Source organism: Sceloporus undulatus, chromosome 7 (assembly GCF_019175285.1).
Source record: "Sceloporus undulatus isolate JIND9_A2432 ecotype Alabama chromosome 7, SceUnd_v1.1, whole genome shotgun sequence".
In the NCBI taxonomy this organism is placed as follows: domain Eukaryota; kingdom Metazoa; phylum Chordata; class Lepidosauria; order Squamata; family Phrynosomatidae; genus Sceloporus; species Sceloporus undulatus.
In genome coordinates this window covers 19,155,075-19,180,151 of record NC_056528.1, presented here as the reverse complement: position 1 = coordinate 19,180,151, position 25,077 = coordinate 19,155,075, and the positions used below count along the sequence as shown (strand labels likewise).

The 25,077-nt window shown below is 44.0% G+C and overlaps 1 protein-coding gene across 1 annotated transcript in view; it reads right to left on the bottom strand.

Moving 5' to 3' along the window:
• Positions 1 to 4,728, bottom strand: part of OLFM1 (olfactomedin 1) — a 56,943-nt gene extending 52,215 nt beyond the window's left edge. The window contains exon 1 of the mRNA XM_042479397.1: positions 4,361 to 4,728. Coding sequence (XP_042335331.1) covers positions 4,361 to 4,426 — 66 coding nt within the window. The 5' untranslated portion in view covers positions 4,427 to 4,728. The remainder of the gene's footprint in view (positions 1 to 4,360) is intronic.
• Between the last annotated feature and the right edge of the window lie 20,349 nt (positions 4,729 to 25,077).

Sequence of the window (25,077 nt, the reverse complement as noted above, 5' to 3'; positions counted from 1 at the left end):
AACCTGGCCATGTTTTGAGATCTTCTGGGGAATCCCTGCTGTCTGTCCCTTAACTCTCGCAGGTATATTTATTGGAACATGGGACACAGGGCCTTCTTTGTGGCTGTTCCTGGGCTCTGGAATTCCCTGCCCAGAGAAACTAGCCTGGCACCCTCCTTACTATCTTTCTGTATGCAGCTAAACATCATTTTTAGATAGATAGATAGATAGACAGATAGATAGATAGACAGACAGATCATGTTTAATATAATGGGGCCACTCTGCTGGGCACTAGCAATAAGGTTCAGGAGAATGAGTGATGATTTGTTGAATGATATCGCAATACACAGGAAAATCCTATGAATGTAATGTGTCTACTATGTATGCGTTTTCAAGTTACCTGTTTACTTATGGCGACCCCATGAATTTCAGAGGGTTTCCTTAGGCAAGGAATCCTCAGATGTAGTTTTACCATATATTTCCTCAGAAATATAACCTACAGCAACCGTTATTTGTTGGTGGTCTCCCATCCAAGTACTAATCAGGACTGACCTTGCTTATCTTTCAGGATCAGATAGGATCTGGTGCCTTTAGGGGTCTTCTGTAGCTGAGACTAATGATAGGATTCAACCCACAGCTCAATACAAACCATTCAGCAATTCCTAACTCAGTGGCCTGCATCTTACTGTTCATCCCAGAGTAAGCTCATTGTATTCATGGGATCTATCTAGGTGTTGATTCATCATGCAACATGTTGATTCAATGGGCTTAGTTCCCTGCTCAGTCATGAAAAGCCACTGGGTGACCTTGGGCAAGTCACACTCTCTCAGCCTCATGGCAATGGCAAACCTACTAAAAAAAGTGCCAAGAAAAACATATGGTAGGGTTGCCTTAGGATTGCCATAAACTGGAAACAACTTGAAGGCACACAACAACAACAACAACAACAAGAAGAAGCTGGCTTAGATCCTGTACAAAGAAAACAGAAGACTATATATTGGATGGATGGATGGATGGATGGATAGATAGCCAGTGTGGCATAGTGTTTTAAGTGTTAGACTAGGGGTGCACCCACACTTTAAATAATGCAGTTTGACACCATTTAAAGAGCCATGACTCCATCCTACAGAATCTTGGGGCTTGTAGTTTTGCAAGGCGCCAGTGCTCTTTGGCAGAGAAAGGTAAAGACCTATTAAAACTATAAATCCCAGGATTCTCTAGGATGGAACTACAGCACTTAAAAGTGGTGTCAGATCTCATTTTTTCTACAGTATGGTCAGAGATTTCCAAACTTAGGTCTTCTTAGTATTTTGGACTTCAGCTCCCAGAAGCCCCAGCCAGCTTGGCTAAGAGCCAGGAATTCTGGGAGCTGAAATCCATATCATCTGGAGGACCAAAGTTTGGGAGTCACTGGTGCACCCTGGGAAATGTGGTTTTAAATCCCTGCTTGGCCATGGAAACCTACTGGAGGGCCTTTGGGAAGCCAAACTCTTTCAGCCAGAGAGGAAGGCAATATCTTGCCAATAAAACACCCTTAGGGTTGCCATAAATCAGAAATAATCTGAAGGGACGCAACAACAATAATCCCATTAATTCAATAGATTTATTCTAGTTGGGACTGATAATAGGATTACTGTTAGGATTAATGAGTTAGGAATCCCTTTTGAAATTCACCTCCCGCCCTGTGGTTTCCAACAAGGCTTAGCTCCCTTTCTACCTTCCTCTCCCTTTTCCAATCCTATGTGCCGAGAGAAAGCAAGGTGGAGACTCTTGCCTTGATGGACACCATCTCTATGCATTGCCCTTGGGGGTCCATTTCATGGTGGGTGGGGAGGACGATAGGCATCTCTGGATCATAGAAAAAGACATGCCCTGCAGTTTGAGGGGCAGCAGGGGAAAGGATATCAGTCAGTCTGAAATTGGAAGTCCCCTACTGGGAAAAGACCCTGGCAAGAGGCTGCTCAGCACATGGGGATGAAAAACCCATGGAGAGATCAAGGGAAAGAGTGCATATACTGCACAGCGTGGAGAGACCAAGTCCAAAAAGGCACCAGAAAAGACAGCGGGGGTCACATTATTGCAATTATTATCAGCTCATTAATAGCCAAAGGAACATGCGCTCTGTGTGGCAGTTTCCAGACAAGGCTTGGACGTTTCACCCCTGCTTTGTCCAGTCCTGGTGCATGCGCAGCTCTTCCCGATGGGCACAGTTCTCCTTCCTCTTGCCACACAAACATACAGACACACATGATTTCGCATCGCTGTCAGAGACAAGGTTGCTGCGATCCGTCCAGTCTGGTCCAAAGGACCCCTGGTATAAAATCTCTAGACACCTTTCAGCCTCTTAATAATAACAGTAATGATAAGAATGAAGATCAGAATAATACCACAGGCAGAGACATATACACACACAGTCTTCTGTATTATTCACAGGCCTGCGCTCTAAGCACTTTCAAAGAGATGCTTTTTCCGGCACATTTCAGATTCAAAAGGAAGCAGGAGAAAGAAAACAAAAGGGAAAGAATAAGAGAATGAGATCTTTGTTAACACAGAAGAGGGAGTTGGGAAGGACATAAAGCATCAGCTCCTGGTGCTTTTAAGAGAAGGTCCTTTTCTTCTCTTTTTGTTCCTCTGTAGATGATAAATGTTGGGACACACACAGAGACACACACATGTCCATTTCTTATGTCATTTGAATGGTGGAATGGGAGAACACTCTTCAAAATAAGGTCCCCCCCATCCAAATCAATTCAGATGAAAAAGTCATTTAATGTATGGGATTGGGAAGAGTTACCTCCTGCAAATGTGAAAAAGTGAGTGGTTCCCAGATGCCCAGCACATGGCACAGAAGGATACATAAAGCATTCTATTTCGGCAAAGGCACCCAACCGACACCCTAATATTCCCTTTTGGGGTACAGTAAAGATAAGGTCATATGACAGGTTACAGGAGAGGTGGAAACAAAGGAAGGAAGTTAGGAAGAAAAGAATACAAAAACGAAAGAGAAGGAAGGAAGGTAAAAAGGAAGGCAAGAAAAAATGAAAGAGAGTAGGGAACAAATAATGAAAAGAAGAAGGAGGAGGAAGGAAGGAAGGGAAAAAGGAAGGCAAGAAGGAATAAAGGAGTGTAGCAAGAAAAGAATGACTAAAAGAAAGAAAAGTAAGGAAGGTAAAAAGGAAAGTGAGAAGGAGTGGAGGAGGGTAGGAAGAAAAGAAATTAATAAAAGAAAGAAAAGGAAGGAAGGTAAAAAGGAAGGTGATAAGGAATGGAGGAGGGTAAGAAGAAAAGAATGAGGAAGAGAAAGGAGAGGAAGGTATGGAGGATGGAGAGAAGAAAGAAAGGGAAAAAGGAAGGTAGAAGGAATGAAGAAAGGTAGAAACAAAAGCACCATGAAACAAAAAGAAAGGGAGGAGGAGGAGGGCAAGAAAGAAGGAATGCAGGAAATAAAACAAAAGGCAGAAAGAAGAGAGAGAACAAACAAAAAGGACGCAGGGAGGAAAGAATGCAAGCCAAAAAGTAAGGGAGGAAGGACAAAGAAGTAAGAATCAAAGAATGGAGGGAAGAAAGGGATGAAAAAAAGTAAGCGAGGAACAAAGGAAGGCAATGGAGGGAAAGGAGGAGGGAGAGAGAGAAGGGAACGAAGGGGAAAAAAGGGGGGGAGTAGGTAGGAAGGAAGATAGATTTTGGCCATTCTCATATTTAAAGGTCATCCATCCTGAGGTGCATCTTCTCCTCCAGGGTCCTTCACTGAGGAATAGAGTTGAGGCCAGCTTTGCCAAGGACTTCCCCTCCAAGCCATGCCTCCACCCCATCATGGACCACCCCTCCCAACCTGGGGAGGCCCAGGAAACTCCCAGATCCCATCTCAGCACCTTGGAGAACCTCCAAGAACGGATGGTAGGAGGAAAGCTATCAGAGGGCCTTGTGTTGTCTCCATACTTCCTTGGGGCAGGACTTCAACTTTTAATTGAAGTTGGAAGGAGGGGTGGGATCTCCAGCAGGTTGAGAGCTATGGGAGGTTGGCTTGAGAGGTACCTTAGGACACCCACAAAAGGATGACTCCTTCCTTGGAGTGACCCTACTCTGAACCTCCCCCAGGTCCACCAACCAAGGTATCTCCATCCACCGATGACCTTTGGATGGAAGGAGGGAGTAGGAGTAGGAGGAATGGAGACCTTGGGAGAGCAGAAGGCAACCCAAGGGGGGTTTCTGGGAAGCTATGCAAGGGCCGGCCTGGTCTTCCAAGGGATGGGAGATGCCTTCAAGAGGACGTCTTCAGCAGGAGATGGGCTTGGAGGGCTCCCTCCTCCCGCTGCCTGGGCTTTCTGGGAAGGAGGGCTTGGGGTGGCTAGGGAAGGGCCCGGGGGGCGATGGCACCTACTTGGGTGAGCTCTGTGCCCATCAGCAGCAGGAAGAGGAGGCTGAGGAGCTTGCTGGCGGGTCGCATGGCTGGGGCGCTCAGCCACTGGCATAGAAGGCGGGGGTCCTCCAGCAGCGGCAGCGGCGGCACTGGATCCTCTGCTCCCTCGCCCTGCCTTCAGCACCACCAGCAGCAGCCCCAGCAGCAGCAGCAGCAGCAGGGCCTCCGCAGGAGAGGGCCTGGGCTTCCTTCAGCAGCAGCAGCCCCCCGGGCAGCCACAGCCCAGCGCCACCGAGGCTCCTCCGCTGGGCATCTTCGCCGCCTGGATCCCCTGCCTCTCTCGCTCTCTTGCTCTCTGCTCTCTGGCAGGCTGGCCTCTTCTCCCCTCCCTCCCTCTTTTCTATGCCTCTCCCCTCCCTCCCTCCCTCCTCCCCCTCCTCAAGATCGTTCTTTCTTCCCCTCTCTCCTCCCTCTTCCTTCCTTCCTCACTCTCTTTCTTCGCCTCCTTCCTCTCCTTCCTTCCTTCGTCCCTTCCCCTTCCTCCTGGTCCTTCCTTCCTTCCTCTCTCGCCCTTCCTTCTTTTCTTCACCTTTCTCCTGATTCTCCCAACCTCCTTCCCTCCTTCTTGCCCTCCCTCCTCACGCTTCTTCCCTCCCTTCTCTCTCTTTCCTTCCTTCCTTCTTTCCTTCCTTCCTTCCCTGCCCTCCCTCTTCCCCCTCTTCCCTCCCTTCTTTCACCTTCTTTCCTTCCTTCCTTCTTTCCTTCCTTGCCCTCCCTCTTCCCCCTTCTTCCCTGCCTTCCTTCAAGTTTCTTAATCTTCTTTTCTCCTCCTCACCCTCCCTCCCTCCTTCCCTCTCTCCCTTTCTTCCTTCTTCCCCCTCTTCCTTATTTCCTCAATATCTTCCTTCCTTCCCTTCCTCTTCCTTACTTTCTGCCTTCCTCAATGTCTTTCTTCCTCCCTCCTCACCCTCTTTCGCTCCCTCCCTTCCTCAATCCCTCCCTTCTTCTCTCTCCTTCCTCACTCTTCTACTTCCTTTCTTGCTCAATCTCTTCCTTCCTTCCTTCCTTCCTTCCTTCCTTCCTTCCTTCCTTCCTTCCTTCCTCTCTCGATGCCTCCCTCCCTTCTCCTTGTCTCTATATTCTCTCCTTCTCACTCTTCCTCCCTCTTTCTCTTCTTTCGTTTTTTCCTCCTCTTTCCCTTTGCCTTTTAATGGCTCCCTGGGTCAAAAGAGCCCAGAAAAAGGAGGATTCCCCCCCTGTTCTTGCCAAAAGTTGGCTTCCAAAGGGGAAGGGAGGAGGAGGAAGGAGGAGTGGAAGGGGCTGGGAGCAGGGAGGGTTTTAAAAAAATCAAGGGAGAGAGAAAAAAGGAAGGAAATGAGAAAGGAAGGAAGGAATGAAAGAGGAAAGGAGGGAGGAGGCTTTTGCAAGGCACTGGCTAGTCACAGGGAGTGGAGGAGAGGCTGGAGGAAGAGGATGTGACATCAAGCAAGGCGGAATGCATTTGACTAAACGGGGAAAGTGAGGCTGCTTTGGAGGAATGGGGGGAGAAGTGGGGAAGGGACCAGATCTTCCCTCCTGGTTTCTGGAGCGGATTCCTTTCACCCACCTCACCACTCAAAGACTAGCCCTGTGGACTCTAACATCAGGCTCCACTGCTCCTCTCCAGAAGACCATAGATCCTGCTCCATCTTTGATCCCAATTGTTATTCCAACTTCTCTCATTCCAAAGCCCAAGGAAGATGGAATATACAGGGACAAAACCTTGGACAGCCCTTTGACATTCAGATGTAAACCTGGAGCAGATTCACTGCCCCCATTCTATGGGAAGCACCAGCCCCCACTGGTCAGACAGGAGATCAGATGGGATGCAGTGGCCAATGGTGCCAACATCCAGCATCCAGAAGAGCCAACAGGTTTTTCTCACACCTCTGTGGTAGTTATGGGCTTCTAAGGTTGGTTCCAGCTCATGGTGAACTGTCCTTGGCTTTTCTTGTCAAGATTTATTCTTGCCAAGAAGGGGAGGGAAGGTTTGCCCTTACTTTCTTCTAAGGTTGAGAGAATGTGACTTGTGTGTTTCCATGGCTGAATGGGGATTCCTGGTGTCCTAGTCCAACACTCAGACCATGCCATGTTTCTCAGGTCTTTCCTCCTCCCTCTCCAAGACCCTGACTTTCTTCTGCCTTTTCTCCTCACCCAAAACTTTCTACCTCTCCTATTTTTCTCTAAGCACAGCCTATACCTTTTTTTGGTGCCTCCTAGACCTTCTGAAACACTTTAGAAGTTCCATCACCGCCATAAACCTATTTATCTGTTATATCGTAACATTGCCTTAAATCTTAAATACTTGGTAATAACTCAGGGGTGGAGGAACTCAGATTCTGGGAACTGACCTGGTCCTTTGGAACTCCTTGCCTCATGAGCTTCCTTATTGGTGGCTGAATTTTGATGGTCTTCAATAGGAAAATGCTCTTCAACTTAGGTTGGTTGCTTTAAGAAATAGTAATAGTCATCATCATCATCTAATCTGGATCAATAAACAGTAGTATAGTATCTAAATCAAGGGAAGTTATAGTGTCAGACTTTTCTTCTTTGATCAGACCACAACTGGAATCCTGTGTCCAGTTATGGGCACCACAATTCAAGAGGGATATTAGAAAGATGGATAGTGTCCAGAGGAGGATGACCAAAATGGTGAAAGGTCTGGAGACCATCAAGCCCTACGAGGAATCGCTTAGAGATCTGGGTATGTTTAGCCTGGGGAAGAGAAGGTTAAGATGTGACATGATAGGCAAGTTCAACATTTGAAGGCATAATGAGGATGGAGCAGGCTTGCTTTCCGCTGCTCCAGAGAGTAGGACCCAGAGCAATGGATTCAAACTCAGGAAAAGCAATTCCATGCCAACATTAGGAAGAACTGCCATGGAGTGTTGCGGGTTCTCCTTCTTTGGAGCTTTTTAAACAGTGGCTGGATGGCCATCTGTAGAGAGTACTTTTTGCATGGCAGAAAGGAGTTGGACTCTATGGCCCTTGTAGTCTCTTCCAGCTCTATGATTCTGTCATTGTGTGAGTATTAAATGGTAGAAATCTGGCTAAGTATATAATGCCATTTTTTTTTAAAAGGGAGGAAAGGGGATCCATTGACTAAGCGTTTGGTCAGAACAACTCTCCTATAAACATACACTCCTCTGCAACAGCTGGAAGATAAGGCATCTCACATAAAGCATTGAGACATCAGCTCTATTAAAAATGAAACTGGAACAAAACATAACTGCTAAAGATACTTGGATGAGGACAGACTGCAGTCAGATAAAAACATAAATGGGTTTACAAGTCATTACATGGAAGGCGTTTCAAAGTGGAGATCAGCTCAAGGTTTTCTCCAAACCAGGCAGTTATTAACTTCACACAGAATGAGACTTCTGAAATATTTTTACAGGATGAACAATGGAGGAACACAATGCCACAAAGGGAGGATATACACAGCATTACACTGGGAGGCCACTCATTCCAACTGCAAAGTAAAAGATAACGGAAGGTTCTCAGGTTTGAGATCTGAAGGTATCATCTCTCAGATAACCTGGAATTTACTGTAGCAGCACAACATAGCAGGTCAAAATGGTTGTGGTTGGACAGTTATGGATATGTATCCTTGCACACATAGGCCAGAAATTATTTTGTTTTGCTAGACAGCAATGGAAAGGCTTCCACCCCACTCCCTAACAATCCTGGAACAGATTATACCTTCCATTCTGGGAAGAAGAGCTGGAAGAGAAGAAATCAGCTGTGGGAGGTCAATGGTGGCTGGTGGTGTGGATGTTGGTGGAGCAGTGCGTTCATTCTGTTGTGTCATCTACAGTTTTAAAGGAGCTGTCCGGAGTGTTGGGCATGCTCTCCAAAATAAGTTTGGCTGCTCAGAGCCCTCTTTTATATCATGAACTAAAACCTGGAGCAGAGACTCACCATTATGGGGACCACCAACTGGATACAGCAGTTGCAATGGAGTCTGCCTGCCTGCCTGCCTGTCTTTTATTGCTCTGTGCCTTCAAGTCATTTCTGACTCATGGCGACCTTAAGGCAAACTTATCATGGGATTGTCTTGGTAGGTTTCTTTAGAGGAGTTATTTTATTGCCATTATTGTGGGATGATGATGATGATGATGATGATGATGATAATAATAATAATAATAATGTATTGTCTTGTGTTGCACAGAGAGGCAGGCTAAAATTATTGTTGTTGTTGTTATTATTATTATTATCCTGTGGGTCTGAGAGTGTGTGATGTGACCAAGATCACCCAGTGAGTTTCGTCGCTGAGCCTAGATTTGAACCTTGGTCTCCTGTATTCATAGTCCAACCCTCAGATCACTACACCATGCTGGCTCCCTATTATCTATCTATCTATCTATCTATCTATCTATCTATCTATCTATCCTCCATCTAATCTTGATTATACCACTTTTTGAGGAAAATATGGAGGGAGTGAGGCATGAATGAATGGATCTATCTATCTATCATCTATCCATCCATCCATCCGTCCATCCATCCATCCATCTAATCTATCCATTCATCCATCAATAGTCTATATTGGAACTATCAATGTCTCCCCATCCTTCTTATTAAATGCAGTGTTTTCTGTTAATTCAAAGTCTTACACTTAACTCATCTCCCTCGGTATTTATAAGGCCACAGACAGTCAATGGATACCTTCCCCTTGTAACCCATGTTACTGACACATGTAACTAGACATGGAAGGGATTTTTTGTGTGCATTCTCTAATAGAAGATATTTCTTTCTCCTTGTGCAAGGCCAGTCTCCACCTGGCTTCCATCCAGGTACCCTGATCCAGAAAAAATACAGATGTGAAGAAAACACTGCCCAGCAATCCCTAGTTACTTTTCAAACCGGGGCCTGTTTCTTTAAGAAAGGGCTCTGCATCCCTCCGGCAGTGCATCAACCTAATGCAATAAGGCAGTTGCCACAGTAACCATACCAACATCCTTTTTTAAAAAGAAGAAGAAGAAGATGCAAGGGGAAAAAAAGAGTCTATGAGAGCAAACTGGCATCCAATAGCAAAACCCGCATAGGATGCCAACGTATATGTTAATGTTGCCCATGGGTTGCATGTGTTTAGGAATTATTTCCCTCCCTTTCCAAAACAATGTCTTTGTGCTTGGCAAGCACAAGTGAATGTATGCGAATGAGGAACAGATTGAGGGAGAGAGAAACAGGAAGAAAATACATGCCAGCGTTATATTTGCTTTTAAGTGGTTCTCACCCACTAAAGAGTCGACTGGATAAATATTATCCCACCCAGACCTATAGAAATGCTGGATTTTAGTTTTCCTCTCCCTGGATCACCATGGACCAGTCATCATTCTGTTTCTGAAGAGGGTACATAGGCAAATACCAACAGATCCACTAATGCCTTTGGTCACAACCAGATACTTGACTCAAGGTACAACATAATTCCTGGTCAGCCTTTGCCAAGGTGTCTGTCCTTCATTCTCATTGCCTCCAAAATGCAACCATCAGGTGGAAGGTGTGAGAGTGAGCCAAGAAGAGCCATAAAAATACAATGATCAGGTTTGGAGAGCTGCATCAAGGTATGCTTTCTTTGGAATAGTAAGCAGAAGTGCTTCTAGCCCAAGGATGTGAAGAATACTTCTTACTATATACATCCTCTTCTGCTGATGTCTTCCAGAGATTCCCTGTCCTTGCCCATTCTCCTGTATTAGATGCCCCAGTAAATTTAGAAAGTGCTACAATGCAGTGCATTGTGGCCCAAAAGTAACTTTTCCATCCTCTGGATATTGTTGGTGAGGAGAAATGGCTTGACTATCTGTTTTTAGACAGTGTGTGCCAATCTTTAGCAAGATCCTACACTGGGGTTGTGTAGCATCCTTGTTATGCATTTATTGTGGCACCCAACCCTCAAATGGCACTACATGTGGAACTGAATGGACAAACAGATATGCATGTGTACCTATGTTACATGTGCAGTGCTCGTCCTTGCACACTGTGCATCTCTGTGTAACATGAACATGTCTCCATGCAGAATGAAATGCTGCTAATGTGGCTCTTCCACATTAAAAAAAATATCCAGCTCTTTCTACAGGAGGACTTACGTTTGCGTTAGGTACCAAAAGGATTCAACTCTTGATGCAGTTCTCTGACATGTCCCTGCCTCTCTTCAGCACTCTTTGTCTTTGAAAACAGATTGTTGACACATTTTGCCAACAGGCTGAAACACAGTTGGTAGCACCTGGTCCACCTCCAGATGAAAAGTTAAAAAGATATTGCAGAGGAAAGCGAGAGGTGCAAAACATTTTAAAATCAGCTAGAGGCCCCAAAACACTTTTCCTGGTGGCTAACATGAAATGGAATTGAGTAAATCCTCAGCTGCATGCAATGCTAGTTCATACTTGAAGATTACAAAGGCTCCTGTGGTCTCCTTAAGATTAACTGATTTATTTTAGCATAAGTGTTCCTTGACTATACCTTTTCAAATACATGGAACAAAATGTTTGAGTGTCACTCTCTGTCATGTGTGCACAATTAATGCTGTCTGATACTGCTTTAACTGCCATGGGTCAAAGCTATGGAATTCTGAGATCTGTAGTTTTATATTTAACCAGAGTTTATGGCACCAGAGCTATACTTCTATTGATGCAGCTCAGAATTGTATTGGCTTTTTAAGATGCCACATCACACCATTGACTCATGTTTAAGGACTCCTAGATCCTTTGCACATGTGCTGTCGTCAAAACAGGTGTCCCCCATCCTATATCTGTGTATTTCATTTTTTTTCTTTCCATTTTTTCTGTGGTACTTTATACTTCTCCTTGTAGAAATTCATTGTATTATTTTTGGTCCAGGTTTGGCCCACTTTACATTTTTTTAAAATGGCCGTACATGTGTGCAAAACTGAACTGACTAGTTTTGCAGCATCCATAGTCACCTAGGGCTGCCATGACATTACAGCATGTGGATATCTGTTTTACAGTGGTGAAATGACCTCATGCATGATGGGTACCAATGTGGATTGGGACACTCCCTGATGCATATCCAGACACCAGCTAGGAAGTTTCTAATGCGCATCGGAAGCTTTGTATTAATGCATATTGAAATGAGTAGTTTTAAAACATCCCTCTTCACCTAGGGGCTGCCATGAGATTATAACATACACTTGTCCCTCCATATTCGCTAGGGTTAGGGGCACAAGACCTCTGTGAATAATTCTCTAGGATTCTCTAGGTCCTCCAGTGCAACTCTGTGGTCAATGTCCAACTTACACTGAACATAGAACTGCACAGGAGGAGCTACAAATGCCTTGTAGAGTATTCTCTCTAGGAATCTCTAGGTCTTTCAGTGCAACTTTTAGTTAAAGTTGACCATAGAGTTGCACTGGAGGACCTAGATGCTCCTAGAGAGAACATATTAATCAAATCCGTGAATAATCAAATCAGCAAATATGGAGGGATGAGTGTACAGACATCCATTGCACAATGGTGCAGTGGTCTGATGTGATGTGCACCAGAAGTTCCTGATGAGCATTGGAGTACTCTTGCCAGTGTCCTGATGAACATCTTCGCAATTCACCAAGGGTTTCGTTGAATTTCTGCACTGTAGTTATCCGTTCATAAAATTGCAGAACAGAAGACTGTGATGTAGGGTATCGGCCAACATGTCCAATCTCTGAAAATGTTGTACTCATTTCCCCTCTGAGTTCCTCCAGGAGCGGGCGGTTTAGCATCTTAACGCTTCGAAGCACGTAGGCTTTGATCAAGCAGCTTTACACAGAGCAGAGTCATTAAGAGTCAAAGTTAGGAATCAATAGAAGAAACAGATTCCGTGGCAGTTTTCAAGGTGAGCCACATTAAATACCCTACAGAGATTTCAAGTCATGGGACAAATGTTGACCCTTTTTGGTTCGAGGCTTATTAGTAGTAGAGGAGCCAAGCTTTTTCAGTTATGACCACTTGGTCTTTTGAATCCCGGCCCCCCACTAGAAGATATGCCAGTATTGTCCTTTAAGAGTGCAATAAGAATGATTTTATTTCACCATTGTTAAGGTTGCTAAAATCATGTCTTGACTGGCTGGCATTAGATCCAGAGGTAATGCAAAGAAATCCAGAGGCCACAATACTGTACTCTGGGAGTATTGTGATTCCCAGCTCACCCATGAAACCCTCTGGATGATCTTTGGTGAGCCTCACACTCTCAGCCTCAAGGGAAAGCCATGACAAACCTCTGCTGAACAAATTTGCCAGGAAAACTTCATGATAGGTTTAACTTAGGGTTGCCATGAGTCGGAGTTGACTTGAAGGCACACAACACATACATACACTTTGGGAACCATATATGGTCAGGATTCGGAGTATGGAAGCCATAAGGGAGACAATTCTAAGTCTCTCTCCTTGGAGGTCTTTAAACAGAGCTTGGATGGCCATCTGTTGGGGATGCTTTATTGAGAGTTCCTGCATGGCAGAAGGGAGTTGGACTGGATGGCCCTTATGGTCTCTTCCAAGGCAGTCTCCTACTCCTCCTTCCTGCACCTGGTCTCTCTGAACAAACTTCATACCACAGAGGGACTCTGATTTGGCACTCTTGGTTTGGATAAACAAAAGGAGATTGATTGGGTTGTTGCAAATTGAAGGTTTCAGCCAACGGGTAAAGCAATGATGGGGGAAAAAAGGTATCAGCATTTCTCAAAGCCCAGATTGTACATTGGACCATATATCTGGGGATGTGTGTTTTTATTTAATCCGCACCTTCGTTCTATGCAGCAACGCAACACGAACATTTTCCGACTGGCTTTTATGGAGCAGCTGCTGCTTTGTGATTGAGAAATGTAATAAACAAGTCGATCCAAGTGTCATTTGGTTTTAGAGTCAGTCTCCCTCCCTCTTTCCCGCTCATTCTCTGATAACAAGCTCAACATTTTAATTAGCTGCAAGCATGCGCATGGAAATATATAGGGATGTGTCAAAAGCCACACTGAAATACTTCAAGAGTGTAATGAAAAAAAAAAAATAACCAAACTTCTCTCCACACCCTGAAATTTCACTTTGGGAATAAAACTCAGGACAGTTCTTAGCTCATCATAAACCCACCCAGATTTATTCATCATCATCATCATCATCATCATCATCATCATCATCATGTTGAAAGCTTGAACTTTAAAGGACCTCTCCAAGGTGCTACGCAGATTGATGGGATTAGCACCATAGCAATCCCATTTAGAACTTGAACTAAACCTGAACAAGATTCACCTTCCCATGGAAATGAATGTCAGAAGGGTCTCCTGCTCTTGTTTCACTGGTATCTTTCCAGGTAAAAATGAAGCCGTTGTACCTTTTTAATTTTTTCAAATTAATTTTTAAGAATCCAAAGTGGGAAAGTAGTAATAAAGCCTTTGATGTAACTGCTGAACCATGCTATATTTTTCTGCATGGGGGGAAACCGGCTCATCTTGGTGTTAATTAGAAGCTCTTTGGAGTGCATGAATTATAATAGCATTGTTCATCCATCCATCTATCCATCCCTCCATCCATTCCTCACTCTTCTCATCCAACTCCCCATTCTCAGGCAGCATCAATCAACAGTGAATTTTTTAATTCATGGTGACAATGACAGTCATGTTGCCTTGCCACAAACCAAGGAATGGGGTGTTCAGAGGCGGATGATTTGGCAGCTGAAGCCTCAGCGGCAACCCTGCAGCAAGCTGTTCCCCAAAGTCTAATTTTACTTCCGCTAAGTGTGGGAGGAGGCCGTTGCTTGGAAAGAAATACTTCCATTGGACTTTTTGTGCTAATGGCTTGGAAGGCAGCTGTTTTGCTAGCAGGAAGGCAAATATGGAGGAATGTGTTTGAAAACAGTGACGCAGCCGCACAGTGCTGCGGCTGCTGTGACTGTTATTTTTGGTACGTTTAAGCCAAATTTTTAACTGGATGAATCATAGAATCATAGAGTTGGAAGAGACCGCAAGGGCCATCTAGTCCACCCCCCCTTCTGCCATGCAGGAACTCTCAATCAAAGCTTACCTGACAGATGGCCATCCAGTCTCTGTTTAAAGACCTCCAAGGAGTGAGACTCCACCTGTAACTGGATCTTTTGTAAAGGTTTTACACAAATATTTCTACAGTCAAGGTAGTCACTTTGATCATTTGAAATTTCGATACACCGAAGCAGCGTATTCCACTGTCAAACAACTCTTACCATCAAGAAGTTCTTCCTAATGTTTAAGTGGAATCTCTTTTCCCGTCACTTGAACCCACTGCTCTGTGTCCTTGTCTCTGGAGCAGCAGAAAACAAGCTTGTTCCAACCTCAGTATGGCATCTCACCAAATAAACATGGCCATCATGTCACTCTTTAACCTTCTCTTCCCCAGGCTAAACAAACTCAACTCCCTAAGCCATTCCTCAGAAGGTTTGGTGGTTTCCAGTTCTTTCAACATTTTGGTTGCCCTCCTCTGCACACATTCCAGCTTGCCAACATCCTTCTTGAATTGTGGTGCCCAGAACTGGATATAAGATTCCAGGTGATGTCTAACCAAAGCAGAGTTATGCTGGCTATTTGCTGCAATAAATGAAATGAATGCTTTGGGACCAAACCAGAATAGAATGTACTCTACTACAGAAAATATACAATTTGATTGAGGAATGGTAGGCAGGGATTGAAATCGTTGCCTCAGAACAGAAATAAAGACATGAACTCATTATGAAAGTTGGACGATTCATGCTCTCTGACCTTTAGGAAGTTTCTGCCACCAGATAGTTTATTGGTCTAAGCCAGTGGTTCTCCAACTTTGGTTTGCCAGATGTTTGGGGCTTTATCTTCCAGATGTCCCAGCCTAATGTTCAGGAATTCTAGGAGTTGATGTTCCCAAAATCTGGATGGCAGCATTTGAGAACCACTAGTTTAAGATACAAGGAGGCTTCTTCTTACAGATTGCTGACATCCATCACTTTCCACTGCTTTTTCCCTTCCATAGCTGGGATTAGCTGAAGATACCTGACAAGATATAGATGTTTCTAGGGGCCAAATCTCCACCTTTCCTCCTCCTCCACCTCCTCCTCCACCACCATCACCACAACCACCATCACCATCGCCTCTCTTTCCTCCTCTCTGTTGCTCCATCTTCCATGTTTAAAAGTTTGGTTCCCATGAGGCACACTACATTCTATGGAGGACAACCCTAATGGCTCCTTAACAATGCATGATGTTCCCTGAACTGCATGCTGGGAAAAACAACAACACAGTTGCTTCTTTGGAAAATAGGAAAACACAGGCTCCATCAGCCTTGTGGGAGGCTGTAGAGAGGATTGGCATAAATATTTAAACAGATTACTTGAGAGCGAGCGAGCCAGGGATGCTCAGTCTCTTTGCACTGAATATGGATGTGTCTTCAGACACTTGACCTTTGGATCCAGATGTGCAATGTACATAATGCAAGCTCATTAGGTGGGTGGCAGGAAGGAACCCTTGGGGATCAACAGAACTGGAATTTGAAAATGTGGGGCCTTCTTAATGCTAGAAAATGCAGCACACAGAGTCAAATCAAGGCCCCTTTCTTATTCATTCTCCTCACTAATATATTCTAAAGAGTTGAAAGTTCACGTTGAGAGTGAAAGAACAGGGCGAGAGGTGGAGACCCTATTATGGAAACCGCATCATTTGGGTCTAGTGGGACAGGCCTCTCAATGCCTTCCTCTTCCATACTAAACAGATATATTTCCCATAACCTTCTGAATAGTGTCTTTTAGCAAGTTAATGTTCCATGAAAACTTCTTCTGGAGACTGGAGACATACATCTTCTGAAGGACAAGTGCTCCTTATGCCAGCAATGTACCTCTACACTTTACAATGGACAAATGTAAAAAGGATAAATAGTTCCGGATCTGATGTTAAAAATGAGTGACTGGCACTTAAAGCAATGTCAAACTGGATGAATTCTGCAGTGTAGATGCAGCCTCAGTCAAAGCACACGGCCACCCCACATTTCTAGTCTTCATGTTCATCATGCTTTGCAATTTCAAAGGGCAGGATGGGAACTGAATAAGCTTTCCAGTGGCAAAGAGAGGCCTGTTAAGGGATACTTGCTCCTTCATCCCCACAGCTAGCCAAAACAGAAAGATGGTGCCACATTAGCAAAAATCATGCACAGTTTAGAAGTTTGGCTCCCAATGAAATATTTCCTTTCCTTTCAACATTTTCAGCATTGCACTCACTTGAAATTTTGGTTCCGCATTGAGAAAGACATTTTAGACAAGAAAAGGGGCAGGCAAAGATAACAAGGGGGATGGAAACATAGCAATTGCCAAAATTATGTGAGTTATTTCCAGTGTCTCCAGAAATCTGAGACCTGCAAGAAAATTTTATTTGGGGGACAGATTTCTTACTGTCCTTGTATTGCCCCCCCTCCCCAGAATTTGCAGTATTTGAAAGACTTCAGAGGTTTTACTTAGAACATGATTTTGTAGCTGGTAGAGGCCCTACAAACTGTGATCCTCCTTACAACATCATAAGGCTTTTGCCTGTTTTTGCGGTGAGGGACTTGCACATGATTCCAACTTAGTTTTGAGGGAGAAAGGGGACATAGCAAAGGGTAACCGTCCATATGTTTGAATAAAGGAGAGCAACTCCTGATTGTGCTTTCTATGCACTTGTGAAGTTTGCCAGATGGAGTGGTTCTGCATGATCACCTGTATCTCTAGCACAAGATCTGCAGGGAGCTTTGTTCTGGTTGATGGACATATCTAGGTGAAAGCATTTGGCTGTAGAGTGCTGACAAGGGGGGAAAAGGGCAAATCATCTCCCAACAGATGAGCACTCAGCATTTCTTAGGGTTTTTTTTCCACTTTAGGGGGTAATTATTTCTTTCAAAGTTGTTATGTGGCCAGTGGCATTGACATGATAGCTGTGAACAGTGGTATCACTAGGGTTGGTGTTACCCAGTGTGGGGCTTCCACTGTCAAACAGCTCTTACCATCAAGACGTTCTTTCCAATGTTGAGGTGGGATCTCTTTTCTGTAGCTTGAATCCATTGCTCCATGGCCTAGTCGCTGGAGCAACAGAAAACAAGCTTGATCTATCCTCAAGATGACACTCTTTCAAATATCTAAACATGGCTATATGTCACTCTTAACCTTCTCTTCCCCAACCTAAACATAACCAGTGTTGGTGCCATTCTTCATAGAGCTTGGTAGTTTCCAGACCTTTCATAGACTCATAGAATCATAGAGTTGGAAGAGACCACAAAGGCCATCCAGTCCAACCCCCTGCCATGCAGGAACTCAAAATCAAGGTGCAAGGATGTGAAATATGTTTTGAACGGGATTATAATTATTGAGGGATGAGGCTCAGAATCTACAAGCATCAGGCTTCAGAAGTCCCTCTTGGCGATCGAAATTCTCCTCCAAAGTGACCTGAGCAACTGTTGAGGAGGGCATGATAACTCATCAAAAGCAAAGGCTTTTCTTGGACCAACGGATGCCAGTATGGTTTCCAAAGACAGAAATAAAGCCATGCATGCATTTTTATATTATTTTATTTTTGACACTGAAAAGCCACTGTTCATTTTAGTTCAATGCCCTCTAATTATATTGCATCTTGCATTATATTTTTAGATCACATCCAGTCAAGAGCTAAGCCAAAAACTGCTCACAGTTTTTCCTACTTTTTGGCAGTGATGAAAAAAATCCTCCCCTCCCCATCTTGCTTTTGGGTAGAGTTTTTGTCAGGACACATCTGAACAAATGCCCCTTCACGCTATGTGAAGTCATGTAAGAGCAAGTGAAGTCAAGGATATATACATATATCCTTCTCTTGACTTCACTTGACCCTAGTGATTTCCTCATACAGACAAACTGAACTGGTAGCATTAGGATCTCATTCTGTTCCACACAAGGCCTCTGACTTGCTAGGATCACACATGTAAATAAGATGCAGGTTGCAGTCCTACATGGGAGCTGAATAGCATTTATTTCTGCATTTGGAGTTGTACAGTACATTAATTGTGCTAGTCAACTTTTGGGATGAATGGAAACATCATGCAACTTAACACTGAATGTGCAACTGAGTACATGTGCCTTTATGTGTAGTGCACATCCATGTAAAATGTGCATCCATGGATAATGGAACCATCTGTGAAGCTAAAGCTCCTCATCCTGAACTTAATGTGGGCATTCTGCATTGGAAAAAAAATCAACTGCTTTCATAGGAGAATTTATGCATATGTAAGTGCCTGAACAGACAGGCCAAAATAAAGCTGCTTTGGGTCACTTTGAAGGGATGTTGTTTAAATGTTGCATGCATCCTAAGAGGCCAGAAACTGCAACAAAGCCATGCTGCACTCCTAAGGACTGGAGTGCAGCTCTGGCGCAGCTTCTGGCCTCTTAAGATGCATGCATCATTTAAGCAGCATACCTCCAAAGTGACCAGAAGCAGCTTCATTTTGGCCTGTCTGTTTGGGCCCTAAGTCTATGAAAGCTTAGGCTATAACTCCTTTGGCTCAGTTAATCTCAAAGGTGCTGCAAGTCCCTTTGCATACTGACATGGCTATGTCTCTACAAAAAGGCTGCATAACACAATCAACACATAACTCAACATGTGAAGGTTTAATGCTATGCAGACCTTCATGTAGGATCTCAGCCAGTGTAAGTGGAGACAGGATTCATTGGTTAGGAGACAGAACCACTACGGGGCAGTGAGGGTGCTATTAGTAAATCAAAAAGGAGCGCTAAAGAGTAGCTGGCTAAAAGAAATGAGGACATGGATCAACCTTGCCAGAAATGTTTGCAGGTTGATGGGCATCATTTTGGTTCCACTCTGCTCACTGCTAGGCAACCAGGCAGCATGTTCCAATGTAAAAATATACCTTGAGGTCACCAGCTCTCAGGAGAAACATCAAGGGAAGCAGTTGTGTTTCTCTCCCATCTGCTTGTGCTTGGATTTATCTGCTAAAATTGGCAGCATCCGCTCTTTCCCGCATCAAGAACAGGCTCTATTAGAGGCCAGGGAGGGTTGTTGTTTTCCTAATTGGCCTACAACACAAAGTGTGGCAACTCGCAGCAAAAAGTCCATTTGTTTCACTTAGCATTACCTCCTGCCACACGAACCTGGACTGAGCAGAGCCAATTTGTTTTATTCTATTGCAAGCCTAGTTCACTGCTGTGGGGCAGTCGTGTTCATGTTGGAGACCCATAAATGAGAGATGCATGTGTTCTAATCTAACCCCTTGTTTTTCCATGGGGCTGTTTTCCGGTGAAATAAATTAGCATCTGAGTGAAAGGCTTGCAAACTTGATGAAACTAAATTGTTAGTTTTTAAATAGAGTATATCTGCCTAAATACTCTAAAGGTACCAGATCCAGTCTAATCTTGAAAACTAAGCAGGGCAAGCCTTGGTACTTGTATGGGAGACCACCAATGCTGTGGGCTGTACTTCAGAGGAAGGAACTGGCAAAACCACCTCTGAGTATTCCTTGCCTATGAAAACCCTATGAGATTCATGGGATTGCCATAAATTGAGAGGCCACTTGGAGGCACAGAAAACACAACTAGAGTAGATCCATTGAATAAATGGAATTGCTCTGTGTGTAGACTTACCATTGAACAATACATTTAATGGGTCTACTCTATTTGTGCAGGGACGTAGCCAAGGGGGGGGATCTTGGTTCCGGACCCCCTTCCATTAGAAAAATGAATGGTGTGTGCTGCTGCGCCACCACACCCAAGCCCCATTATAATGGTGGCCATAGTCTGGACCCCCCCCCCCTCCTAAAATCCTGGCTACGTCCGATTTGTGACTAACCAATGAAGGCCTAAATCTTACTGGTTAGTCACAACTAGAGTAGAATATAACTCAATTGGTGCAAGGGCAACCACATTGATGTAAACCCCATAGATTCAATGGGCCTACTTTAATCGTAACTAAGAGGATTCAGAATAGTTTTCAGCATTATCCTTAAAAAAACCTCCATTGAATGCAGTAGACTTTACTTAAACGTAAACACGCACAGAAGTTTCATGCACAAACTCTGAAGCCAACAGAAGTGATATCAAAATGAAAAAAGGGTAAAAGAGAATAAAAGCGATGCCGATCTTAAACATCCACCAAAGGCCCTTTGAAACAGAAATGCCTTAATCATTTGTAGGGCTGGATTGCCTTTTGTTGTCTGCCTTGAAGTCATTTCTGACTTAAGGCAACCTTGAGACTAACCTGTCATGGGGTTTTATTGAAAAGATTTCTCCAGAGGGAACTTGCCATTGCTTTCCTCTGAAGCCCAGAGAGCGAAATGTGCCCAAGGTCACCCAGCTGGTTTCTGTGGCTGAATGAGGATTTGAACCCAAGTCTCCCACGGTTCTAGTCCAACACTCAAAACAATACATCTTTCTAGTGCTCACAGGGATGGATGGATCAGTCTAGACCTGGTTTGTTCCTCTCAGTTTTGCACGTGCTCATTCTTTAACTGTGTAACTGTAGTGTGCCATGTGCCACCACAATGCACAATGTTGCTGTATGTGCAACTCTGCTTCTGCAACTGTTTGCATAAAAATACACCTTGCATGTATTACATGACTTACTCACATCTGTATCCCTAACACAATGCCAACCACACACTGCTGTCCGGAGAGCAGAAGCTGAACCTCTTATCCATTGTCTTCCTAGCTGCACAAGAGGAGCTGAAGAGGAGGTTAGATGGTGTATCTCCATCTTCTGAGCATTGCCCAGCTCCAGGGATTGGACAGTGGGGAAAACCAGAGCAGCCTCTAGCCACTTTTGAGTCTGAACTTGAAAGGAGCCATTCATGGGACTATCTCCCAAAATAGTGCCAGGAGCTTAGATAGCACCTTTCTAATTCTATTGAAAACCCAGAGCCAGTAGCAAAGCTTAAGGACTAGCAGCAGAGGCCAAAATCAAACATGCCTTTTGCTCTCCATACTTGTCATCCCAGGAAGGTCTGCTCTTCCTAAAAGAAGAGCTGCTATGGCTGCTCTTCAGTGTGTTGATGCCCCCACATGAATTTGTGCCTACATACACACAAAGACATTTGTATCGTCCTGGTCATGGAATGCATGAAAACAAAGTCTGTCTCATCATTCAAGGGCCACTAGAGCCACCACAGTTCTTCTCATTTTCCCTGCTTCCTTTAAAGATAGGAGTTGGGAGTGAGACAGTTAGTTTTGGCTAGCCCCAGTCCATCCTACTTGGAACTGATCCACCAACTCTATAATATCAGAGCCACCAACCGTCATTGGATAGAAGCCGCCACCCCTCTCTTCCCCTTCTTCACAAACACCTACTTGTGCATTCAGGATGTGATGTGAAGAAATTTCATAGCTGCTGAGAAGCTATATCTCTCAGCATAGCTATCTGTCAGCATGGTGAGACAGCACCTTGAGGATTCTCCAGCAACGGCACAACATCTTGCCTCCAGCGCAATGGTGTATTCCCTCTCCTCCGGCATTGTGGTTTCTGTGGTTTTCCCCAAAATATATTTTGTGTACAACTCCCTGTCTCTGCGGAGCACTAACATCTTTTCCACTTTGTGAATGGAAACACATCAGGACAGGCTGATTGATGAGAGACACACAAACAACCCAGCCAATGCTTTTGTTACAAGGCTGTAGCTACTGCATATTCCAATAATGTGTGTTTTACAGAGATGCACAAATTTGGGGCAAATTTTCTCTTAGACCAACAGACACACAAAACGTCTCTCTACTGCTTGCATCAAGGAGAACATTTCTGAGTTGCTTTGCTTACCATGCAATAAACTGAGATTTACTGTGTCTTCAGACCCAGTGATGGGCCTATATCCAAATTTAAGTTTCAACTAAAGTAGGTCCACGGGATCAAGGAGATCTTGATAAGACCACACTCATGAAGGCTTCTGTTGATGCAATATTCTACTTTATTCAGAACTAACAACTGGATTTAAGCCTATGTGTTCCTGTTGCTCTCTTCATAGGCAGTTCTTCAATAGGTATAGAAGATAAAGCTTCCTCCTTCCCAGGTCCATGTGGACCATGATGGAAGTCCATGGCACAAAGAGAAGCAGAAACCATAGTGCTCCCAGGTGTTATGTTATGGGAATGCCATCCTTCTTGTGTTCCTCAAAGGCTCCCACACACTTGTAGCACAACAGAACTACTTGTGCAATGCCTGTTTGTGTCTGGGATATGATCTTGAAAGGTAAAGATGCTCAGGATGTAAATCTGCTCTGGGTTTTAGCGAAAAGTTGACTGATACTCAGCTATCTTCCAAATAGGTTCAGCATCTTGGACTGGTCCTTTACCAGCTGTGACTATCAAATGGCATTGCCTCACATCTCAAGCGACCAATTGCATTGGAAATGGACCATTAATCTGTGCAAAATAATACTGCATTTTGGAGTTCCATGTTCATCCTAACTAGGATGCAGGGGCCCATTTTATGTTTTCTCAGGACACTATTGGTATTTTAAATACAGCTAGAGAACAGGGCCTTACCACTGTAGTAGGTGTGTGTGTGTGTGTGTGTGTGTGATATATATATATATATATATATATATATATATCCCCAGCTTTGAAAAGCTAAAGGAAATCTAAATTAAATTTGACTTTGGGATGCCATTACTTTTCTGCATTAAAAAGCTCGGGGGATTAGGAGATAAAAGAGCGCAATCCAATCTAGACAGGCTGCAAGGAGATGCCAGACAGTCTGTAATCCAGTTCTCGCCTTTAATAAGCTTGTCCTGGAGGGAAGCAGGGGAAAGAGGATAATTATTTAATTCCATTTGTGAAGCACAGGAGACAAGCTCCCAGGCATTTAAAAGAGAAAGAGAGAAAGACGTCTAGGGACCTGGTCTTAGTCGTGGCCAGCCTACCGGTAAATCAAGTGGTGTCTTTTAACCCCAATGCTTTAGCGCCGTAGACTGTAGGAACAAGATGCTTACGCTTGTGCAAGTAAAGACTAACAAGCTCTCTCTGCCTTTCTGCTCATTCAGTTACCCTTCCTGGAGTACCTCATGGAGGTTAATCCATTCTTGGCCAGGAACACTGGGGGTAGCATTGAGTCCAAACTTAAAGCCGAGATCCTACGGCGAGAAGACAAAGGCTAACTTTAAGACCATGAAGTTACATAGGCAAGGGAAGTTTTCAACAATGCCTCTTCATTTGTGAAGAGTGCCACTGCACAAACTAATGTGCAACCTGATGCCTGTGCACACCCTCATGCACAAAATACAACGTGATGTGCCATTACATTTGCTTGCTTGTTATTAACCACCTTTGAGTTGTTCCCAACTCATGGTCACTCTGTGGATGAAAATCTCCAAGATTTCCTATCTGCCACTGCTCTGCTTAGGCCTTGTAAATTCATATCCATGACCTCCTTAATAGGGTCCATCCATCTAGCATGTGGTCTTCCTTTCTTTCCACATCCCTACACCTTTAGTAGCATTATTGTCTTTTATGGTGAGTTTTGCCTTCTCATGATGTGGCCAAAGTACAATAGCTTCAACTTAATCATCTTGGCTTCCAGGGACAGATCAGGCTTGCTTTGTTCAAGGACCCATTTGTTTGTCTTTTTGGCCATCCAAGGTATCCTGAGCACTCTTCTCCAGCACCAATCCCACATGAATTTATTTTCTTCCTATCTGTTTTCTCCACTGTCTAGCCCTTGCAATGGCTTGTATGATTCCAACTTCATAGGTCTAAATCCATACTGCTAGTTTTGACTAGACAGAACCCTTCAACCAATGAGAATTACCTTTGAGTTGACTTGCCATTCAATGGTCTACTTGAGTTAGGACCAGCAGAAGAATCTCAGGCGTTATGTGCAATATGTCATTTTCATTAATAGATATGATCAAGGAAAATTGTTTTAGAAGTTAACATCGCCAATGGGCCATGAAAAGCCAATGCATGAACTTGAACCAGTCACTTTCTCTGAGCCTGACCTACCTCAAAGGGTTGTTGTGACAATAAAGCGGAGGGGAGAGGAACACACAAGAGAAAAGATGGTTATGGATGAGAAAGAGAGAGACAGAAATAGAATAAACCTTACCCATTGCCAATTGATTGACTCTCTCACAGCTGGAATAACAACAAAATGTCAGGAGGCAGCAAATAAAAGCAGAACTGTTAAAGGAAAGAAAGCAACGCTTTAACTTTGGCAACACAATTTATAGGTTGCAGAGAGACACGGAGGAAAGACAACACGAAACACAAGGCAGGGCAGGACAAAAGATACTCCCAGGAGGTTATAACTCTCTTATCTGCTAATTCAATTTTTTTCTTCTGCCAGTTTGAACACAATCCAGGCCTGAACATGAGTTGTTACTTTGCAAAAAGGGAATTGTGTCAGGCAGGGAAACATCCCGCCAGCCCTTCGATGTCTGCGATGGGTCATGAGATTCTCTCCTGCTGCTCTGTTTAAAATACATTTTCCAAGGTAAGAACAGTACTGTAGCTGGTTGGTGCAGGAACAGACTTTTGTAGCCAAGGGCACCTGTCTATTGAATGGACATCACATGGAGAATAGCCTCCGGAGGACAGAAGATGCAGGTATAATCATTGTATCCTATTATATCCTGCCTCTCCCCCAATAATTGGACTAAAATGATACAAATCAAAAAGATACAAAACGTGAAACAACCATCCTTTCAAAGCAGCTTGAAAGGCAACCAGAAAGTGTTATTTGTCACACCAGTAAGGGGACATCATTGCCATTCACTCTAGCACTTTTTTTG